General features: G+C 44.0%; 1 protein-coding gene across 1 annotated transcript; it reads left to right on the top strand.

The window, feature by feature from the left end:
- The first annotated feature begins 1262 nt into the window (after positions 1–1262).
- LOC144732124 (annexin A4-like) lies at positions 1263–21705 on the top strand. Its single transcript, XM_078613415.1, has 13 exons — positions 1263–1464; positions 2170–2205; positions 6804–6885; positions 9725–9819; positions 11769–11882; positions 14114–14204; positions 15084–15163; positions 16280–16336; positions 16886–16979; positions 18281–18376; positions 19272–19330; positions 20336–20458; positions 20956–21705. The coding sequence occupies exons 2-13, from the start codon at positions 2200–2202 to the stop codon at positions 21013–21015; spliced, it is 957 nt and encodes a 318-aa protein (XP_078469541.1). The 5' UTR covers positions 1263–1464; positions 2170–2199; the 3' UTR covers positions 21016–21705.
- The last annotated feature ends 1726 nt before the right edge of the window (positions 21706–23431 follow it).

Below are 23431 nucleotides of genomic sequence, written 5' to 3' on the forward strand. Positions count from 1 at the left end.
CCTCTGAACCTGACAATACTGTACCCGCTATACCCAAGCAGTCTCCCATTCACGTATTAGCCAGGCTCAACCCTGGCATTGTCAATTTAACATATTTTATCCAGAGGGGATACGCTTCGGGGTGGTGACATTGAAGTTCACTCACCGCTTCTTGTTGTTGAGGTTCATGGTTAGAATCCAGTGGCTGCGGTGGCTAAATGTTATCTCCTTCACCTGGTATGCAGGAGGTCGTGGATTTGGCCCTGTATATTTGGAGTGTGCATGTTCTCCCCGTGGTGGCATGGATTTTTCCACACGATAAGCTATGATTTGTAGCCTGATCGCTTCTGAAAAAGAGCTAATAGCTCAGTGGGCTTTACCCAGTAAATAAAACAGTGAAATATCGTTAATACTGCGATGTGTATTAACCATTAATGAAATACTACGCGGTGTCTGCTTCACACTGGACGTTTAAAATTCTGTGACTTCATTTGCAAGAGCTAGGCCACTACAGCATGTGTCGGTATCATTGTCCAATTTTGCCAAAATACCGTTCTAAATATTTTTTTAAAATGACACATAAATGATCACAAAAATTGAGATTATATAGGAACCATCGCTCTACTGTGTAAACCTGGCAGGACCCTACTGCAAAAGAATTGTGATACTCAGCGAGGATTTCCTGAGTAAACGAGCGGAATAATATTTTTAGAAAAGTTCCTCCTCCCAGTAAAGGAAACTAAAGTGCAGTCCTGTGAGATAGAAAAAACAGCAGAGAGCCAGGGAAATTTAACCCCCATCCCCACATCATTAACTCAGTACACGTGCCAATGTTGGCCCAAGGTTGGCATGAGGCTGGCCCAACGTCGCCCCAACGTTGACAAGGATTTGCCTCAACGTTGACCCAACGTTGACAAGGATTTGGCCCAACGTTGACAAGGACATGCCCCAACGTTGACCCAACGTTGACAAGGATTTGGCCCAACGTTGACCCAACGTTGACAAGGATTTGCCCCAACGTTGACAAGGACTTGCCCCAACGTCGCCCCAACGTTCACAAGGATTTGCCCCAACGTTGACCCAACGTTGACAAGGATTTGGCCCAACGTTGACCCAACGTTGACAAGGATTTGCCCCAACGTTGACCCAACGTTGGCATGCGGTTGATTGGCCAAACGTTGATCCAACGTAGGGATTGCGGTTAGCCCAAAGTTCCACGTTTGGGCTGGCTACAACAACATCCTCGTGTCACACACAAAACAACACGTTCTCTTATTTTTTATTTTTTTATTTGCTAATGTTTCACGGACACGCCCTGCCGGCCCCGGCCAATATAAACCCACAAGGCAGAGAGGCCCCTCTGCTTCCTGTGCCACGGTCTTCGTTCCCTTTACAAGAAGCGACTTTGAAAGCAGCGCGGACTGTGTGGTTTAATCTCGGGGTGAAAAGGCAAATCGAGAAGTTTACTTTTTATCTTTATCGCAGGTGAGAGAGACGACGTCATTGTTTGTGTTGTGTGTGTGTGATCACGCGAGTGTTTGTGTTTTTTTTTAATAATTAATATTTAATCGTTCGGCCCATGTTAAATGCTTGTGTTGCGTGCATGTCTTGCACGGAATGTTTATATATTTATTTAAACGAATTGCGTTGATTAATTTCCCTATATTATTGAGTTTTTGTCGGGAGGGGTGGGGAGCGGTGGCGCAGTGGTTAGCTCGTTCTTCCGCTCGTAGGAGTTCCATTCCAAGCCACGCGGCTCAACATCAGTGACGATTGATCTGCCACCCACCACCCCCTACTTGACCAACATACTCTGACTATGATCGACCTGGCGTGGTGGGCAAGACCTTCAACTAGCAGTGGAGTAACAACGAAAAGGCTTTAAAATAATCGCAGTATTTACTCGCACGAGATGTGTCCGCACAAAATGGAGACGTTTGTTACGATTGTGTTTGGATTATGGCCAGCAGGGGTTTAGTTGATGCTGTGCTCGGTGCTTAGTGATGTATTTATTGTGTTTTTTTTTGTCTCGAGGTGTACCTAGCCTGGCACACGCACCGCGGTGACGTCACCCTCCCCCCCCCCCTTAGTGGCGAACAGCTGGGTTTTGTTTAAATTATATTTTATAGGTGTTCGCTAACAGCCACTATCGTTAAATATTAACCGTGTCCTTTTATTGTCTCGTCTTAGATCAATCATCGACAACACCTCACCTCGAACATGGCAGTAAGTCCAGCAAACCCAGCATCTCAAGGTCTACATGTTGATCTGTTAGGGGGGGACAAAGAGCTTTATAGGTCATCGGATTTCTCCAGTGTAAATACAGATTCTGGGATGAGAGATGATTTCCACAAAGGCGAGTTATTTTGTACCGTTTTCTCCCGATTATAACACGGAGTGCCTGGTGATTTGTAACAGATGTGGTCACACAGCTGCCGAATTATATAAGACACAGTCAATGTTTTAATAAATATGTGATGACGAACCACAAACATAATTTACTTTTACACATTCTGCCCAATGACCAAATCACCTGGAATGTATCTCGGATACAAAGCACGGCGTTTCGACCGCTTGTGTTGCAATCTTAACGTGATATTTTTTTTAATTTTTATTCACTTTATTTTTATTACTTTATCGTCATTATTTTTTCCTATCTACGTGACTTTACCGATAGAACCATTGAATGTGAATTCCTGCGGTCACGAAAGTTTAAAGTCAAACTTTTATGGACTCACTGTTGCAGCTCATGCATCGCCCTTGCGGGCTTCACGGGCTTAAAGCAACTTAAAGCAACAACGATGAGAAACCAGTTTGATAAGTCAAACCTGTTAATTCATAAACAATATACAGAATGCAGTGACCACCCATACATTCTACAGCCTTCCACTTAATCTGGTGGCTGTTATATTGGGTTGGTTGACCGTGCATGCAGCATGCCTCTTGCCAATGATGTTAGCCATGCTCAGGTATCGAACTGGGCCTTCTAAGTTCATAGGCCAGTGCACTAACTCACTCTTAATTGCATATCTACCTAAATTTCGATTTAAAGCTTTCGTGACTGCAGGGATTCATATTCTTGGTTCTTTCGGTAAAGTCACGTAGAAGGGAAATAATGAAACCATAAAATTCTCACGACGTTTCGATTGCAACACAAGCAATCATCATCAGGTGTGAAATCCACAGCAATATTTATTTTTCAAATTTGTTGAGAATTTTATTGCTTTTTTTATTATTTCCCTTTTACGTAACTTTACCGAAAGAACCAAGCATACATATCTACCTGTTGGTATTAACCATTGCATGTTTACGTATCTTGGGCTCATTATGACATGCCGTCTTAATTTGCACATTACCTTCTTGAGTAGTCCACTAATTCAGCAGGTTATGTTTTTAATGCAGCCAATTCTTTTATAGCTTTGTATTGTGAATGCAGTTAATTTGAAAATGCGGTGACATTACCATATATCATTAAACAAAACTCAACACATCTTATAATAACAGTTTTTTTACCCTTTTTCTGGTAACAAAACTGACACCTTTTTACAAGGAATCATGTTTGTATTAACCACAATACCTGCGGTCAGAATGCAAACAAAAAACAGCACTCTGATAATGTATGCATTGTCCTTGAAATGGATTGGTCCATACCAGAGACAGCTTTTCTTAGAGCCCAGTCTCATATGGTGTTCGACCAGATGACGCCAAAAGGTGTACCACTCGCAACACAGCGTTTACTAAATAATTGGTATCGCATTTTAAAATCTGGCATGCTCGCTGCGTGGTATATGGGAAGGTATCGGTCCCTGTTTGTTGGCCCGTGGCTAACTCGACCGTCTGATGGGCAGCAGCAAGGGCTATTCTCTCCTCCTCTTGTCATCCTTTCTTCATCTCTTTGCTCTGCTGCCCTTTGCTGGCTTAGATCAGAACGAGATTCTCCGAATCCACCTACTTGCACGGCACATGGTGGCGATATAGACCAGTGTGTGTGTCCTGGTTCTGTTTTCTCGATGTTGGCTTTGTTGAGAATTCAAAGTGAAATAAATAATAGCGATCCTGTTGGCAAAGCAAAGGTCTAGATTTTTTCAAGTAACTAGCTTATCCAGTAAAGTTTTCCTGGATGAATAATTACAAATCTGCTGTATACCGTGAAACAAAATATCTGGTGATTCTGCTGCTGCGTTAGCAGTGGTGCATAACTAATAGAGTGATCTCAGCACGTTCGTCAATAACAACGAGGCCTTAATAGGAAATCGAATAGGTGACGTTTCACATAATGGCCAATTGCATCTTGCATTCTTAAATACAATACCGGATGAGTTACTTGAAGCAAGCTCATCGGTCAATTTAGGTGCTTCTCCCACAATATTAAATATATTTTAAAAGTCCGTGATATTACTGCCCATTTAAATACTGTAGTCATGTCCCATTGCATTGGCATCGGGTTAGTTTTGGCAGTACAGTAAATCTTCTCAACACAGTTGTTTATGATTTCAAAATAAAGTATTAACACAAACCTGGACAGACCATATGCTGATGGGTAACAAGTGGATTTTGATCATTATCCCTGAGTTGAGGCTAATTTTGTAAAATTATGGAATCAAATATCCTTGACGTATACATTTCTTATTTTCTTTTGACCTTAAAGTTGCTCTTTAGTTACACTACATTAAAACATAAATATACATAACCCCAGTCTATCTTTCCACATATCAACACAAATATGTTTTAGTCCATCTGTCTGTTGGCTTTCACAAAACCCTTACTATCAAGAAGCGTCAATTCAAGCAAGCGAACTCAGGACCGGTTTGACCTCTTGGGTTTCGTCAGCAGAGTCTGGCTTGTTGAACAAATGCTGCTGGATTATTAGATGTTATTGGTCAAGAGTACTCCGTTTAAAATATGGGAATCCATTGAACGCATTCACCTTCGGAAATTATGTGCTGCCATGGTCAAACCATAAATAGTTAATGAGTTACCCACGGTCATGAGTTAACAACGCTGCTCCAAGGCAACGCTAATGAGTTCGTGTCCAGTCACATGGGTTGTTACGGCACGGGCTGATCAAATATTTTGTGAGTGGTAAATACAAGCTGGTGTGCCATTAGGCAATTTGATCTGGTGAGCAGTGGTGCCGGTGTTCCGAGTGATAAAATAGGGTTCACAGAACACTAATTGAGGTGACCATGCACCTGGCTCCGTTTACCCTACCACTGGACCTCGTGAGTGCGATGCAGTCAAATTGCATTTTCTGGCTTGTTACGTTTTCTTAGCACTGCACCGCATGGAGTTTGCAGGCGGCAGTGTTGTGTAATATTCAACCACGTGTTCCTCTTATTTGCTATACTGTAGCTATATTTATATCGTAACTGTGTGCGCTTTGCATCTGCTGTTAATGTTTGTGGAGTTTGCTTCTTTTGCGGGTTTTCTTGTGCCCAAACATTCTAGGCGATTCGCCAGAATTAGCGTTTTGCCTACGGAGGATGTATGCCAGGACATAGCTTATGCAATTTTGTTGTTATTACTTTAATAAGCAATGGGTCACGAGTCTCGAGCGATGGAGCAAGAGAGAAGCAGCTGATATTTAGAGCCCAGCGCCTGTAAAAGCCAGAGTGTGGATTTACTACTTTTACTATTTCTTCATTTCACATGCACTGGTTAATCCACTACCCGACTAATCTCATAGACACTCAAGGTTAACTGTACAGTATATCATTTGTTAATATTATACAAGGCAATCCAGGTAAATATATATCCAACGAACGAATGACGCCCTTTGCTTTGCACTCAATAGGTGATGTGAATCTTGTGTCATCAAAGTGATAGCAACCATCGATTACAGAGAAGGGTAGTGTTCATTCATGTGATGCACGTGTATTGAGATGGCTGGGAGTCGTTTGGACTTTGTTGGTTTGTCTATAATTTCCACCCCTATTATTTAAATTTCCACCCCTATTACTGGTTACGCATGACCTTGTATATGCATCCCCGTAGTACGTGGCTGGTCATATGCTGCTTGCTGATGAGCCTCGGGAGAGCAAAACTCATCTGTCACCGAGTTTATAACGAGCTATTTTAAATTTAAATCAGGAAACATTGTTTGGCTCTGCTCTGAAGAAGGGCTGTTGTTTGTACGTTGAACTTCTTTCGCACCGTGCCAATCGGAGGTGCCTGAAATGTCGGCATATTAGATGTGTAGATATGTAGGGAGGCTTTGAAATAAAATGTAGTTTTCTCTAATTTATCCCTAATTTAGTGGGGTGTCTATAAACGGAACCACCCTATATAACAGTCATTTGGTGCTGCTGCGTTGTTAGTGGTGCACAATTAACAAACATAAACCCCAACACATTTGTCAATAACACTGGCCTTAAAAGGAGAAAATATACAATGGGTGACGTTTCGGTCATTGGCCCTTCGTCATCGCACATAATGGGATTTTTTGCACATTTTTGTACGCAGCATAAACGAATGGTGCTTTTTCTGGAACATTTTATTGTTTTTGTAGGGGATGTTTCAATTTGCGTGCAGTACATTTTAAGTGTATCTTGTAATTTTATTGTTTGTTGCGGTTGCACCCGAATCAAGAGCCGAATGGCTCACAGGGTTATTCCAAATAAATTAAACTGAAAACTGAAGGGTGGATAATCCAGAAGATTTGGAGACGGAACTTTACGTCATAGAGCCGGACGAGAATAAAGCATAAAAAATGTTTTCCGGAGACCGTTTTTTAAATTGACGAATGCGCCCAGTTTTCATAAATAACGGTAGAAAGGTACATTCAGCGGTGCCTTTCTGAGCTGTGTTCACGGTGTGGCGATCAGGCAAGGGGCACTGTCCGCGAGGCGTCTGGCTTCAATGCCCTGCAAGACGCGGAAAAGCTTCGCAAGGCCATGAAGGGCATTGGTAAGTAACTCCACGCCTTGCACACTTCAGTGTTGTTAAGCTTGTCGCAAGGTGGAAGAGGAGGGTGCACTCATTTCAGCCAGTGTTTTGGAGAAGAGATTGGTAGCTGGTCGAGTACATCTACAAGTCGATGTACGTGTGTTATGATAGGCTCACACTGATGACATCACCTCGACTGTATTTAAGGCTGAAACAGAAAGACTTCTTCACAATTCTGGCTAATGAAGCTAGTTGTTGTAATCACCAGCGGACACGTCGTACTCGAATCGTAAATGTAGTGACTTTACTCTCCAACACACCAGTGGGCTGAAATTATAAATAATTGGCACGTTTTGTTTACGTAACAAACCTTACTAACTAGCCTTTTGCCCGTCCTAGGACGGAAGCTGTAATTTCACGATAAAAATTGAGCAGAGTATAATTGTATCTTGTGTAAATTTAATGGCAGTGATGCTTGCACGAAAGCACGTCATCAAACACGACACTGCATTTAACTGCAGTACTGTATTAATGGCAGTGATGCTTGCACAAACTATGTCATAAAACACCTAACTTAATGTCACTGTAGCACTGTATTTAACTGACCTTCAATTAGCCTTTTGCCCGTCCGAGGACGGAAGCTGTACTATTAAAGATGTACATTTACGTTTTCTTGTGTGATTGTAATTTTTTTTAGGAAATTGTTGCACGTAAATACGTTTTTCTTAACTTAAAAAATGAAACCTCGGTATACGATATTTTGTGTGAATCTCTTGTACTGTATTAATGGAAGTGATTCTTGCACAAAACTACGTCATAAAACACCTTACTTCATGTCACTGTAGCACTGCATTTAACTCAGCTTCAATTAGTTAAAAATCACTGCTCTGATACTTTATTTTCTTCTGCTTTCGCTCACTGGGGTTGTAATCAATTTGAATTCGATAAAATGTCTGGAAAATCACAGAGAAATGTCTATTTTATCATAATATAGAAGCAAAAATTTTACTTACCTTTAGTTTCAAGTGCTGAAGAAATAAATAAAGATACCAAATACACTTTGTTGCTGCGTATAATTATTTATTTGATTAATTTTAAATAAAGAGACGTCAAATTGAAAGCGGATTTTGCTGCACTGCCCTCTGATGCCAACCACATAGCCCTGAGAAGAGGATTATAAAGTGCTCGGTAAATGTAAGCAAAGCTAGTATGTTGCTGACCTACATGTATATATTTTTGTTCGTTATCCCAACTTTGCTTCAGGTTTTCTCAGAAAATGTTGTATCCTCTCACGTGCAAGAAGCTCGTTGATTAATTTACAAAACATCTCCAGCTGATGATTGGGTGTTTGTCTCCTCAATATGGTCCTAAAGATTATCTGAGCAAATTAACTTTTCAGTCATTCCATCCCCGGGACCCTTTGATCAGCGCCAACATGGTTGCTTCGCTTGGAATTTGACTGAGGGATTGGTTTTATTTTTAACCAAATGAAAGCGTTGACTTAAAACATTTCGGACAGGGTTGCTGCTCTGTGTTTATTTGGCAAGCGGAGGTCGTTGTAATGTGACACCAGTGGCTGTAGGGAAGTCTACAAGTGGGACATCTGTGTTGCTGCTAGGAGGGGCAGCGGTAGTGTTGCAAGCTGTGGTTGGCAGAGTGATGACAGATGTGGCAGCAGCCAGTGGGTCAAATTGAGCAAGGGGCTGTGTTCTGTTTCAAAAGTATTTTGTGTACCGTAGTTGTACACGCATGGACATGGCATATACGTGAAGCACACTGGCCATAGGGAGTTTCTAATATCGGCATTTTGCAGTTTTGCTGTATAGCTGTGTACAGCTCTGTATGTTTTTTGTTTGTTTGGCACGATGTCCAATGATTTGCTGCACTTGCTGGGAGCTTCTGCAGGAACTGAATTCAGGATCTGACAGTATGCAGACTTCTTCATTTGTAATTTTCCCTATAGCCCATGTCACATTGCAACACCCTCCTTGACAAATAGAGATCACTTTACTCGATCTTTCAAGTAAATGTTTTCAGCTGATTTAAAAACAAGTTAAAATCTAAATCGTGAATTTATGATTCGGTATAGGAGATGAATTCCATTCCTGGAGAAGTTCCCGGCATGTGTCGCGAAACGTCGGACATCAGGGAGAACAACACGCAGTACAACTCGAAAATGCATCAGAGAGTCATACAGCACAACCCTGAAAACCTCCACCGTAGAACCCCTCCTTAATGTCCAGCGTGATTCATGTCATTTGCACGCGCGTGTGTGTGTGTATATAAATACACACAAGACTGTTACGTGTGAAGGTGTGTCCTGCACAGAGTGATCATGCCTCCAGGCTCAGGGACTCCCATGATAATCTCGTCTGAGCAACGAGTCCAACTGGATATACAGCCTGGAATGGACATGGTTACCCACATAGTTTGCTAGTGAGTGGATGGAAATGTGGCCAAAATAATCAATTACCACGACTAATGGAATTCTAACTTGAGCTGCCAGATATGAGTGTATCTGTTTAATCCATGAAATGAAATAACAACAACCAGATTATGGGCATTTCGTGCTATTTAGGCACATAACAATGCATCGATTGATTAAAAATGAATGAAGACAATAAGGCATCGGATCGCATGTGTCTATATATTTATGTTGTTTGACTGTACTTCACCAGCGTGGTGGTTTATGGTCAAACAACTCCCATGACCAACACGGCAATGGGAGACTTGCATTCTTGGGGGATGACGGAGGGCTGTGATGGTAGAGCCTGTGCTCTATTTACTGCGCACCCATTGCGAGCTTGTTTCTTGAGAGCGTTAATCGCGATGGATGCTCTCTGTGCGCGTGTGAGCGCAGGCACGGACGAGCAGGCCGTTATCGACGTGCTGGCCTGTCGCAGCAACGCTCAGCGCCAGCAGATCGCCCTCAACTTCAAGTCGGCGTATGGGAAGGTGCATAACCCCCACCTCCTTTAGTCCTCGACCGGGAGGCAACCTCTATCCCCTCCCGATTTTTTTAATTTTACTTCTTCATTTCACTCATACCTTCTATCTTCTTGGTTCTTTCGGTAAAGTCACGTAGAATTGAAATAATAAAATAATAAAAATAATACATTATAAAATAATTCTCTTCTTGATTCTTTCGGTAAAGTCACGTAGAAGGGAAGTAATAAAATAATAAAAATAAAACATAATAAAACAATTCTCACGACGTTTCGGCTACAACGCAAGCAGCCGTCTTCAGGTGAAGAATGAGACACTGCCAAGCTAGGAGCTTATATATAAGCTTTTGTTAAGGCTCTCTTCTTCTTCCACCTCCAACTCAGCTTATATATAAGCTCCTAGCTTGGCAGTGTCTCATTCTTCACCTGAAGACGGCTGCTTGCGTTGTAGCCGAAACGTCGTGAGAATTGTTTTATTATGTTTTATTTTTATTATTTTATTACTTCCCTTCTACATGACTTTACCGAAAGAACCAAGAAGATGAATCCCTGCAGTCACGAAAGCTTTAAATCGAAAAATAATTCTCACCACGTTTCGGCCACAACGCAAGTAGCCGTCCTCAGGTGGCCACAACGCTACTTGCGTTGTGGCCGAAACGTCGTGAGAATTATTTTATTATGTTTTATTTTTATTATTTATTATTTCAATTCTACGTGACTTTACTGAAAGAACCAAGAAGATGAATCCCTGCAGTCACGAAAGCTTTAAATCGAAATCATTCCTCCTATTTAAACTAAAACTATTGAAACCATTTTTTTTATTTTACCAGGTAAGGCCCACTGAGCTACGGAGCTCTTTCTCAGAAGCGACCTGGTCATAAGTGATATCTCTACGAAGTGGCCTGTCGTGTGGAAATTTATAGCAGCCAAATACTCTTAAACGCATGTTTCTAAAGTTGTCAAGCAGCATCTTAATTGTTATGCCCCTTAGCCGCTTGCCCAACGTCCTTCCAGAACTTACTCTTGGGCTCTCTTATAAAATCCTTCCTTCCAGAACTTCATTAATCAAGCAGTCGCCTCTAAGAATATTCCTAATTCACATATTTTATCCAATTACGCATTGTTATAATAAGGCTTGTCTCAACCTTAACCTGATCTAGGACTTCCTTACTTTTTCGCTACATCGCACTGATTTTCTCTGTTCAACGCCATACCCACATCTCAAGACTCTCCACTCTTCTTACGTCACACACCACATGGGTTTACATAGAAATACATTAAGGGATTGCATTGTCATTGGTTGCACAAACACAGCTCAAGAAAGATTTTCCGTGTTTGTCATGATCGCCACCTTACAACAGAAAACCTTTCAAACCCACATTTTTCCAGCGTGGTGAAGTATGGTCAAACAACCCTTATGACCATTGCGTGGGGGGGTCCTTCATCAAACAGTGGATTCATAAATGGCTACAAATAATTAATGGTACACGCAGCCCTGCTTTCTTATGCCACTGCTGGCAAAAAATGGCCTTCGCTAGAGGGTATTTGGCCTACTCTTCCACACCTGCCAGACATGTTGGAAGAGTTGGGAGTGCCCACACCCTGCCCCACCGCACACAACCTGCCCGCTATACGAACGGTGATGTACCCATTTACACTGCTGAGTGGACAGCGGTGGGGGTGGGTGATCGTTAAGGAGCAAGCCCAACCACCTCTGGATCGTACTTCCAGCCTACTCACTGTTACACCACGGCAGCATCCCCGCTTGTTATTGAACTCTCAGTCTCGACTGGACAGGGTCGGTGTGGTCGCATTGACAGGTGGGCGATGTCAGACGTTGGCCTCGCCCAGTTTGGCATCGGAAACTTTGCCTACCTCCGCCATCACGAGCTTCAATTTGTGCAATGCGCAACGCGTAGCCCCCGCCACTCACCCGCACCTCCCGGGTCCCCTCCGCAGGACTTGACCGACGAACTCAAGTCCGAGCTGTCTGGAAAGTTCGAGACGGTCATCCTGGGTCTGCTCATGCCGCCCATCAAGTACGACGTGACTCAGCTGAGAGAAGCCATCCAGGTATGGGTGCGACTGGGCGACCCTAGAGGCTGGGGTTGGTGGGTCGTGCAGAGGTTGTGCCGGGCCGATTAACATGGTACAGACTTAATATAGGGGGGTTTTTATGGGATAGATTACGTAGATATAGAAAGTCCTATTTCAGGAAGACTTCACAATTCTGGCTATTGCCTGATGAAGCTAGTTATTGTAATCGCCAGGGAAACGTCGTACTCGAATTGTGAATGTTGTGGGTTTACTTTCCCAACACATCGGTGTGCTGAAGTAGTAACTAATTTACACTTTTAATTTACGTGACAAACCTTACTAATTGGCTGTGCCGCGTGGTGGCAGGTTTAACGGCACGCTTATATTTATGCGATTTAACCCAAAAAAAACTTTATGGATGATATTGGTCGCGAAAGCCTACGTGTTCAATAGTACAGACTCCAGTCAACCCTCTATTTTTACAGCTGGGACGATTAGTCGGCTGATTATTCTAGGTGATTTATTTTCTTGTGGTCTCTTATTCTTGACCGTCAAAAGTGGCAGTCCCTCCCCTGCGTCCTGCCCTTCCTGAAGGCGAGAAACCTCCTCCTACGAGCCCCGCCCAGCGTGATGCCGCCGATGACGACGCTCAGCTCCGCCCATGACCTCTCGTCCAGTGGCACACGTTTAATATTTTGGGAGATTTGTTTACACCGAATCTGGCATTTGTGAGAACCGCCGGTTTTGGAGCTCGCGTCTGTTCATGTTTTCCACCCTGTGGTCTGATGGCTGGCGCCAGGGCACGCAGTGTGAATGCTCGGAGCCATTCACCAACAATTTTTTAAGAATGAGCGCATCGCGGAAATCACACTAAGCGCGCTCTCTGTTTTTAACATGCAGTTCTGTACAACTAGTTCGAGCTCCTCGTAAACAAACTGTTAGCAACGTAGTACTGCTGTTTCACTACAAAAGGAACCGAACACATTTTAATTTACAAAATGTAATAGATAATGTGTGTCGAAATAGATTGTTGGGGACTGTCTATGTACTGGTGTTTTCTAAAGCATAATTTTTTTTACCAACATTTTCTTGAATTAAGCACTGGGTTTAAAATAAACTTTGTTCCTATGAAATTCCATTTTTCTTCTAATCAAGTTGATAGCAAAATTGCCAGATCAAATATGTAAATTTAAAAAAACGAATTCTCATGCAAACAATATTTTAAAAAATTGTCTTTTATATTTTTTTCAAAGAAATGCATTTCAAGTTTATTTTTGGTTTAACCAGGTGAGACAACAGCTGGTTTGGGGGGTGATGCTGTGTCGCAGTGGTTCTCGCACACCCTTCGCTATGAACCCAGCGACCAGAGTTCGATTCCCGGCCACGGCTGACATCTGAACTTGTCCTGGCCCCTCCCGTCACCAACCCGCACTGCCCCACATGGAGTAGTATGTTCTTTGGGTCTTTCGGTAAAGTCACGTAGATAGGTTCAAAGAAAATAACAAAAAGCTAAAACTACGACGTTTCGATCGCAACACAAGCGGTCGTCTTCAGGAAAAGGGGGGTTAGCTTCCAAAGGCAAACTATTTATAAGGGTTTGAAATGGGCATAGCCCAAAAGTCAACAGCCAATGTTAATGCAAGTGGTGGGCAGCCAATTCGACGGTGGTTGGTTTTCCACCAATCAAAGGGCTACCCGGATTTCCCATTTCATGAAGACGACCGCTTATGTTGCGATCGAAACGTCGTAGTTTTTGTTTTTTTGTTATTTTCTTTGAATCTATCTACGTGACTTTACCGAAAGACCCAAAGAATATGAATTCCTGTAGTCACGAAAGCTTTAAGTCAAGATGGAGTAGTATGGTTGAACCAACCCAATGACCAAACACAGCTTAGGGATGCCTTCATCCAGCAGTGGAATGACAGGCTATGAATCGGGGAAATAGCCCTTCGTCATAGCGTAAAGAAGGGCCATTGCCTGAAACGTCACCTACCATTGAATTATTGACATCAAAGCATGTTTCTTTGCATGTTTTGACACAAGTACTGTGTGTGGTTAAATGCAGACTTAATGCCTTGTTTTATTTCCAGAAAGGTTGAAGTCTATTCTTGTATTTTTCTAATCGCGATCCGTTTTTGTTAATTGTCTTTGTGCACCGCTGCCAACGCAGAATGACTAACAGTTGCTACAATCGATTTCCGAATCTACAAATCTTCCCGTGCCTGCCTTTCCCCCCACCCCACCTCTTCCTGGAACGATCGATTCAGGGTGCCGGCACGAATGAGCGATGCATCATCGAGATCATGGCATCGCGTGGAAACCGAGACATCCTAGAGATCGTGAAGCTCTACAAAACCCGTGAGTGCCGACCTCGCGACCAGCCAGCACGCTACCACTATCGGCAGCAAAAATCCGTTCAAGTTGCTCGACAATAAAATACTTATCCACGACCCCCAACCAACCTCAATTGATCTGCAGAAACTATTCCCAGAAACTCTTATGAACAAACGGATTTGTATCATTGTTGAGTGATTTCCCAGTAGTGCCAAACTCGCCCTATTGTGTGAGTCTTTTGTGCAGATAAGAGGAACCGAATCCCATTTTGTTATCTACAAATAACCGCACGGATAAGAGCGATTTCCTTGAATAATAGAATCTCCCGATAGTTCTACCCAAATCACCGCGCACAAAGCTTAGTTACACTGTACACACAGAAACTTTTTAACCACTGAGAAAAAAAATTTCCACAGCAAAACCTGTGGTGCAGCCAAAACCAATTGATCATGATAACAAACAGAACAAGTGTGCAACAATAATCAAGCACGGGGAAAAAATCATTCGCTCAGCAAAATAAATATGCTGTTCCTTTTGTAGTCTTTGAGCGATGGAGGAAATGTTTGTAGTGTGTGTGTGTGTGTTCATGTGTACACTGCGTGCTATGGGTGAGCGATGGCGCAGCGACTTCTGCTAAGAAAAAGGCAACTTGAGTTCGATGGCCAACCACGGCTAACATCGGTGGCAAGCATTATTAGAACTAGTCGACCTGGCCTTAAATGAGTGTCTTCTGCAGTGTTTTAAGCATGAGCACTTGGGAGACAACAGTGGCAGTGCTGGCTCGCAACACCTCACCGCAGCGCAGGCCTTCATCGGTGCCCGCTAACAGCACTTGCTCCCAACGGTCTTAGTGAGGATTGCACCGTGGGTGTTTATTTGCCATCCTCTGTGCGCTCTGCGCAGAGTACCATCGCTCTCTGGAGGATGACCTCGTGTCGGATACTTCGGGATACTTTGAGCGAGTCCTCGTTTCATTATCAACAGTAAGTGCACACCACGTGTTCCCGGAGCGTTGCCCCCTCATGCACATGTGGGTTTACTCCGGGCGCTGCGGTTTCCTCCCACTCATCTTCTTTGTTCTTTCGGTAAAGTCACGTAGAAGGGAAATGATAAAATAATAAAAATTAAACATAATAAAATAATTCTCAAAACGTTTCGGCCACAACGCAAGCAGCCGTCCTCAGGTGAAGAACAGGTCTGTCGGGAAGACAGCGTCTGTTTCAGACGCTGTCTTCCCGACAGACCTTCTACGTGACTTTACCGAAAGAACCAAGAAGATTAATCCCTGCAGTCACGAAAGCTTTAAATCAAAATTCCTCCCACTCATTAATTGACTGAAAACTTATTAAAAGAAATGTAAAAAAAACAATATAGGACACTCCTGAAAAAAAGTTCTAGGACTCTGGGCCAGTTTTCCTGGATAAATTAAACTTGTTAATAAGCCTTCAAGTATTTTTTTTCATTTGATTACATATATTTACTCAGGAACGCCTCATTTGAGTCTGAAGAATATTTTATCGGGAGGTTCCTGATACGTTGTAACGTGGTCTGATCCAAATCCCATGCCTCGGTACCGTATTTTCAAGATTATAAGGCACACTTTTTCCCTGTCGTTTAAAGCAAAGTTGGGCATTCGTCTTATAATCCCATGTATGTGTGTGTGATTGACCAGATTTGTTTAAGTTTATTGACACTGGGCACCAGTTTGGAGCGCATCCTCTTTTAATCAGCGGTGGTGAGATGTTAACTACCTTGCCTGGTATACAGAAGGTCGTGGATTTGATCCCGACCCTGACGTCTGTATATTTGGAGTTTGCGTTTCTAGCTCCCTATGGTCGTGTGGATTTTTCCCCGGGTCCTCTGGTTTTTCCCTCCACATTTATAATCGATATCACGTGTGTAAAGTTTTTGGCCGCTATAAATGTCCACACGATGATAAGCCACTTTGTCGAGCTATCATTTGTGGCCAGTTCGGTCCTGAAAAAAAGCTCGGTGGGCCTTGGCTGCTAAAATACTAAAATAGTTGAGTTCATAGTTTTGCTTAATCTGGAGACTCCATGAACAGTGAAAAAGGGTGTTCTCTTTCTCGACTCGCCAAGGGCAACCGTGACGAGGGGACGTCTATTGACGACGCTCTTGTGAAGAAGGACGCGGAGGTGAGTGGTCCCGCAGCGGCGCCAGGGCTTGATCTCTCAAGGTTTTTGTTGCAATGGAAGTGGCCGGGTGTCTCGGGGGTTCGCAGCGCAGCGCCGGCAGCGCCGAATCCCCTGGTTGGGGATACGAGTTTCAAGCCGCCTGTGGTTTCAGACCTTGTTACCGACGTTTTGCTTGTTTTTGCGAAACTGCATCCCTGCAAATTAACAATATCAGTTTGTATTTATTAGTGCAGTAGCAGAACATTTCTCAGTAGCAGCTCACGCGGGAGAGTTCTCATCTCGCGCGGTTGAGAGGTCACTTGAAGGCGTGTCGGAAGTAGTTTTGTGATGTCTCCTTCTGCGAACTTTGCTCAAAAAATGGGGTGGACTGGTTTTGCGAGAGAACCAAACGGTAAACTTAGTCTCATGGCGCCACATTGATATCACAGTCGGAGTAGAATTGTCGGAAAACACCTCTCTTTTCGATGCGAACAAGGCCATCCCCCCACCCTAACACCCGCGTGTCACCCACCTTCCACCACGGTGTCTGGTGCTCCGTGCGGCCTCCAGACGCTCTTCCAGGCCGGCGAGAAGAAGACCGGGACGGACGAGACGGCGTTCGTGATGATCCTGTGCAGCCGCAGTGTGCCCCACCTTCACAAAGGTCCGTCGCGCGCGGAGAGTGAGGTCCACTAACTTAGTCCTGTTACTTCAAGACCAGGGGGTGGGCTGCCCACGGCCCACAGGCCAGGTAATGAGGCCCGCAAACTTTGATTTGTACCGCCCACAACCACATGAGGGCTACCACTTTGAATCGGCCTGCACACGTGTATCCGTCGCTGCAAGCATCTTAGCTGCACTCATCGCGTACTAGAGGGGGCAATATTTTTGGCCCGACAACAACACTTTGTATCTAATGTTAGTGTGCTCATGACTGAATGAGCCTTTTGTAGTGACTGAGGTGGGTGGGTATGTTTTTAATGTGTGACCCACCAAGGGTAAAGTCCAATTCGGCCCGCGATAAAGAAAAAGAATACCACACCGCTGTTATAGACTCAATGTAATCGCATGAAGATTCTGTATACATATGATTGCTTTGTAATGCTCTTGACCATTGCAACTGGCTGCTTAACGGAGTTACTTTTTGCGAACATTTTCAGAATGGAGCATGACCAGAGGTCGCAAACAGGTTTTGATTGCTTACCCGTACCCGTACCCGGCCGCACCAGGGTCGCAAACGGGTACCCGTGGCCGTACCCGTACCCTACCCGTACCCGGTCGGGTACGGGTAGGGTACGGGTATCGGGTACCTGATTGCGACCTCTGGGATGAAGCCATGTTGCAGGTGCAAGACGTTGGGAAATGAGTGACAAACAGTTACTCACCAGTGACTCACGGTCTACCCGTACCCGTACCCGGCCGCACCAGGGTCGCAAACGGGTACCCGTACCCGGCCGGGTACGGGTAGCCGGGTATCGGGTAGGGTACGGGTATCGGGTACCCGGTTACGACCTCTGAGCATGACCCTGGTTCCCTGTATTCGGTATCTTTCGTCTCCGGGTGTTGCCACTTTCTGGCAGCAAACGCATCATGTGCATGATCCCAAACAAATCCTAAATTCGCTCGCGTGAAATATTGTAACTGGTTGAGAATGGATGGAACCGGCTGTGAGAATTATGATACACTAGGGCCGAGATGTACATGTAAAGCCCCGTTGACAATCTACTGCTGGGTGAGGGGTCTCCCCTGCACACAAGAAGGTGTCCGGTACGGAGCTGCAGAGATGAGATCGGCTCGTGTGCAGGGCCTGGGTGGATTTTTTGCATCGTGGGACCATGAGAGACACCGACTGCTTGGGGGGAGGCCTTCATCCAGCAGCGGATTCATCATGGCCGGTGATGATTATGATGAGTGATTTGATGATCATTACGATTAATCAACGGTGTTGTGATGTTGACGGGACAGTGTTTGAGGAATACCAGCGAACTTCCGGCAAGGACATTGAGCAGAGCATTAAGAGCGAGATGTCTGGAAGCGTTGAGGATGCGCTGCTGGCTGTGGGTAAGTCGCACCGTGCACACAGCACACTGTGCCATGTGTGCGTGTCACACCACAAGACATCACAACGAGGTCAACAACAATATCCACACCAAGCTGCAACACCACAATGTTGTGCTTGCATAAGACCTCTTTTGCACCACACCACATTATCCCAAACCACGTTGTGCTCTGCGCCACACCATATCCAAGGCACGCCATGTCATACCACAGCATCTATGCCACGTCATATCATACCAACACCAACCAGCGCTGTCATCGAGGCTCTTCATTCCACCCAACACACACGATGCCACACTGTCACACTGTATAGAATGCCCTGGTTTAACTTTTTTAACACTTTCCAACGAAGATTGATAACGTAAACACATAAGCTCTATGTCTGGCCATCCTCATGTCTGTCATATGGAGGCAGGATGACTCTGGTGAAATTGATCCAATATGCATAATCAACGATTTTGGGTTGATTATGAATAATATTGGTCGCGAAAGTCTACGTGTTAAACTGATCCAATATGAATCTAACTTTTGTGTAAAGTTCTGTTGCTATTAGGGACTTTCCCGATATAGAACGAACTAAATTGATCAAAGGCTTGTCTAAAATTTGAAGACAAAAACCAGAACTAAAAGGGCTCTCCTCTATTGCCTGGCCTTACCAGCTACGGCACGCCTTTCCTGGCACAGCTGCTAAGCAAGCCCCGAGGCCTCATTGTGGCCTACAGACATACTACTTCCTGCATGCCTGGCGCTAAGCGTAACTGTTACAACTGCTGATTAAATACCTGCTAATGACAAACACATGTTGCAAAGTGTTCTATAATCCATGAATGCGCCTGGTCTTGCTTCTCTTGTTGTTGTAGATGTGTCTCGTTAATGGGTTTGTTTGTCCCCACCACAGTGAAGTGCGTGAAAAGCAAGCCTGCTTTCTTTGCCGAGAGCCTCTATAAATCTATGAAGGTGAGGAGTCCTCCACACTGCCTTTCAATCCCTATCCTCATGCACACAATCCATATACATTGTCCTTTGGTTTCAGTTTAATGTATTTGGTATAGCCCTGTGAGCCATTCGGCTCCTGAATCGGGTGCAACTGCAACAAACAAAAAACATGAACAAGGAACATCTTAAAGTGATTACAGTAATCCCTCGCCACTTCGCGGTTCAAGTTTCGCGGCCTCAGTGCATCGCGGATTTTTCGAACTGATTTAAAGGCCTCATTATACCTGTGCAGTAACACCATCATCATCATCATTCATCATCACATTCATCGAACTGCACAGGTCTGTCATCGTCGTCATTGTCATTGTCATCGTCGTCGTCATTACTGGAGTCAAGTCTCAAGATACTACTGTCATTGGTGAGTGTAGAACACCATAAAACGTATCGTATGAGAGAGAGAGAGAGAATGTATAATATTAAGGTTTTATAATTAAATAGATTTAAGTAAAATATATATATAAAGTATAAATATACATATTTTAAACATTCTGGTACCCACACACACACATATACGGAAATTCCTAGGGGGCCAATCCTACTTCGCGGATTTTCACCTATCGCGAGGGGTTCCGGTCCCCATTAACCGCGATAAACGAGGGATCACTGTACACGCAAACAGAAAAATCCAGGAAAAAACAGCAAAGTCTCCCAGGAAAAGCACCGTATATCTACGCTATGTGCAAAAATCCCAGTGGGATGCAAGTCAAACAATAACAACCATAAGACAATTTAGATTAAAGTTATCAGTCTGGTCTCTGCCAAAAATAATGGTGGGATTTCCACGTTAACACGAACCAACGTCCTAGCCATTCGAGTTGACTTTCTTTCATGGGTACGTATCTTGCCTTTTTCCCTTGCCTCTTCATTTTTAATCCTATCCCTTCATAATTGATGAGCAGTTTTATTGTAATTATTATTATTCAAGCAGTGGCACTTTGTTGATTTGCGCAACCGTTTCTGATGCAGGGCGCCGGCACGGATGACGCGACGCTAATGCGCATCATGGTGTCGCGCTGCGAGGTGGACATGCTGGACATCCGAGCCGAGTTCAAGCGCCTCTACGGGAAGTCCCTCTACTCCTTCATCAAGGTTCGCTTGAGCGAGGTGGCGCGTGTGGGGGGGGGGGGGGGGTGCTGCGAGGGGACATAAAGGGGTGCGAGGAGGGGGTGGGATGATGTGCGAGAATGGGTGGCGAGTGGTTATCTGCCTCGCCCTGATATACACGAGGTCGTGAGTTCGATCCCGACCCTGGCGCCTGTACATTTTACTTTTTACGCGTTTCTCTCTCCCCCTGGTCGTATGGAATTTTTTTTCTGGGTCCCTCGTTTTTTCATCCCCCCACATTGAGTATTTGGCTGCTATACATTTCCACACGATATAAGCCACGTCGTTGAGCTATGATTTCTGAACAGGTCGCCTCTGAAAAAGAGCTAATGCCTCGGTGAGCTTTACCTGGTAAAATAAAATAGTTGTTGGGTGCTGTGTGGATGTCAAGTGCCGACTCGTAAAAAACGCTCCCAAAGTTCGTCGGGAAATCGTTGAAACGATTCTATTGGTGAACTTGGCGGTTCCTTTTATTCACACAGGGTGACTCATCGGGTGACTACAGGAAGGTGCTGCTGCAGCTGTGCGGAGGGGATGACTGAGCGTCACTCCGATCCGAGACGACGCCAAACAACACGGGGAGTCAACTAGGGGACCAGGATTCGCGAGTGCCTTGTATTGTGCAACGTGCTGACATTGCCGTGATGCTTACACGGTCACTGTTTAGCCATTGCATTTGATTCGCAGTTCTAAAATAATAGGGATGTAACAATTACACGTGTTGATGATTTGTTATGTTTTGATAAACTGATAGATTACATTTTTCTAGCACCGACAGTGAGTTTCAATATTTGACATGTATTGAGAGCTTTAAATTGTTTTCAATCAAATTGTCAACAATATTTTGACTGCAGAGCATTGTTTAAGCATACGATATTCTACCATGTTCTACATTTCTCATTGTGCCATGGCAATGCTATCTTGGTTTGGCCTGTGCACGGTTTCCCCCCACTCATTGATGATACTCGTCATTGACTGGGACTGGACTGAAGCTTTTCAGCCTTTTGATGAAATGGTGTCAAGTCTATACAGTGTCAATGCAACATGTAGAGATTCATCTCCTTCACCTGCACAGCATGGGGCGTACCCTTTGACATCTCATTGTCGTGTTACTCGGCGCTTATATTGTACGTTGCAACATTTCTTTCAACTGCTCTATCGTACCCGGAAGAAAAAACACAGTAAAGTAAAATGATCGTTATGCCTTGGTCTATTAAATGATGTCAAGTGGAGACTATAACGTTTGCTGGAATTTGTTTGATTGCTGCGTCTTATTAAACCACCCATGTTCATCCCCATAACCTTCGGAACACTGCAATCACCACATCGCACCACCCCACACATAAACCCACCAAACACCCTAGTTTGTCCAGGATGGTTCCTGGTGCGTTGTTTGGCCCATTACAGGGCCGTTTGTCGTGGCTTGTGTTGTTGCTCTGCATGATGGCATTTCGTCGTGATTTCTGACTTAACAGAGTGGGCTATATTATTGGTTCTTTCGGTAAAGTCACGTAGAAAGGAAATAATAAAATAATACAAATATTAAAACAATAAAAATTCTCACGACGTTTCGACTGCAACACAAGCAATCATCAGGTGTGAAATCCACAGCAAGAAAATTTGAAAAAAGTGGCGGTTTTTCTTAACGTGGGCCATGTGAAGGCTGCTCTCTTTCACTCAACCTTACCAAACGTCCTAGGTTTGGCCAGAATGCTAGCCTTTCACGACCACCTGAAAAAGGTAGCTGCCAGGACCAAATGGGTGAACCTGGTCCAGAAACTGGCAAGCACAAGATGGGGAGCATCGGCACCCTCACTGCTGCGGACATCAGCGATGGTCCATGTGTCCTCTGTAGTCGAGTACTGTGCACCGGTATGGATCAGAAGTAGTCACCATTCGACTTGTTGATGTCCAACTGAACACTGCAATGTGGTGTATTACTGGAACCCTCAAGTCGATTGGTTGCCCGTGCTGTTACAAATCTCTGTTGACCCATTCGCCACAACGCTGCAACCCTCTGGTAAGTCGTGTAAATCTAGAAAAAATTAACCCGTAAAAACAATGTTTTTCACTCTAAATCCTTTATATGCGTGGTGGCTAGAGTCCTCTCGTCCTCTGGCTTGAGATGGCTGCCACCTATGGATCAGATGATTGTCTGCCAGCATTAAGCAATTGGTAATTAAATATTTTTTTAAAAATTCCCTAAACAGTGTAAAATTTTGGAAAAAAATGTTCACGAAAATTAATTGTCAAGCACAACCAGTGTGTGCAAAATGTCAGCTCGATTGGATCACGGGAAGTGGGTTAAAAAACGACCGAAAGATTTGCACGGTCGTAAGCAAGCAAGCAAGTGAACTTAACATAAAGGATTTAAAAATGCGAGTTGAACCCCAATGAAGTTTGGAGAGCTAAGTGGAGTTAATAAGTAATATTAAAAACAAACTTTTTAAAACACGCTTTTATGAAATGTAGTAGTAATGGCAGAACTCCACGACTCCAGGAAGTGGTCCCGAAGCTGGCCATAACGTAAGGGACCGTGGCCAATTACAGCCAACGTCATTTGAGCGTGGACAATTAGACCCAAGCCGAAACATAACATAAAGAAAATAATGTTTAAAAAATATATATTTTTTATTTTCTATGATAGAATATAGTATTGTCATCAGTATGACCTAAGTATACCAAGTTTGCTGTCGATACCACATTGGAAAGTGGGTTAAACTTGAGTTACAAGTTTTGAGGATACAACGACAACAACAACAGACCGAGTGAGTTAAAAGAAAGCGTGTAAAAAGAACTCGCAAACAAAACACCGCCTTGTTGTGAAAGACCCAACGCAGAAAATCCATTGTTTTTGATCTACCACGAAGCTCATGGCCCGCCATAAACCGAATCCACTGCACAAACCATGGCAGCAGATGCGGATACCTGATGCACAAATGGAAAGTGAAAAAACTT

This window comes from Lampetra planeri, chromosome 41 (assembly GCF_965212315.1).
Source record: "Lampetra planeri chromosome 41, kcLamPlan1.2.h2, whole genome shotgun sequence".
NCBI lineage: Eukaryota > Metazoa > Chordata > Hyperoartia > Petromyzontiformes > Petromyzontidae > Lampetra > Lampetra planeri.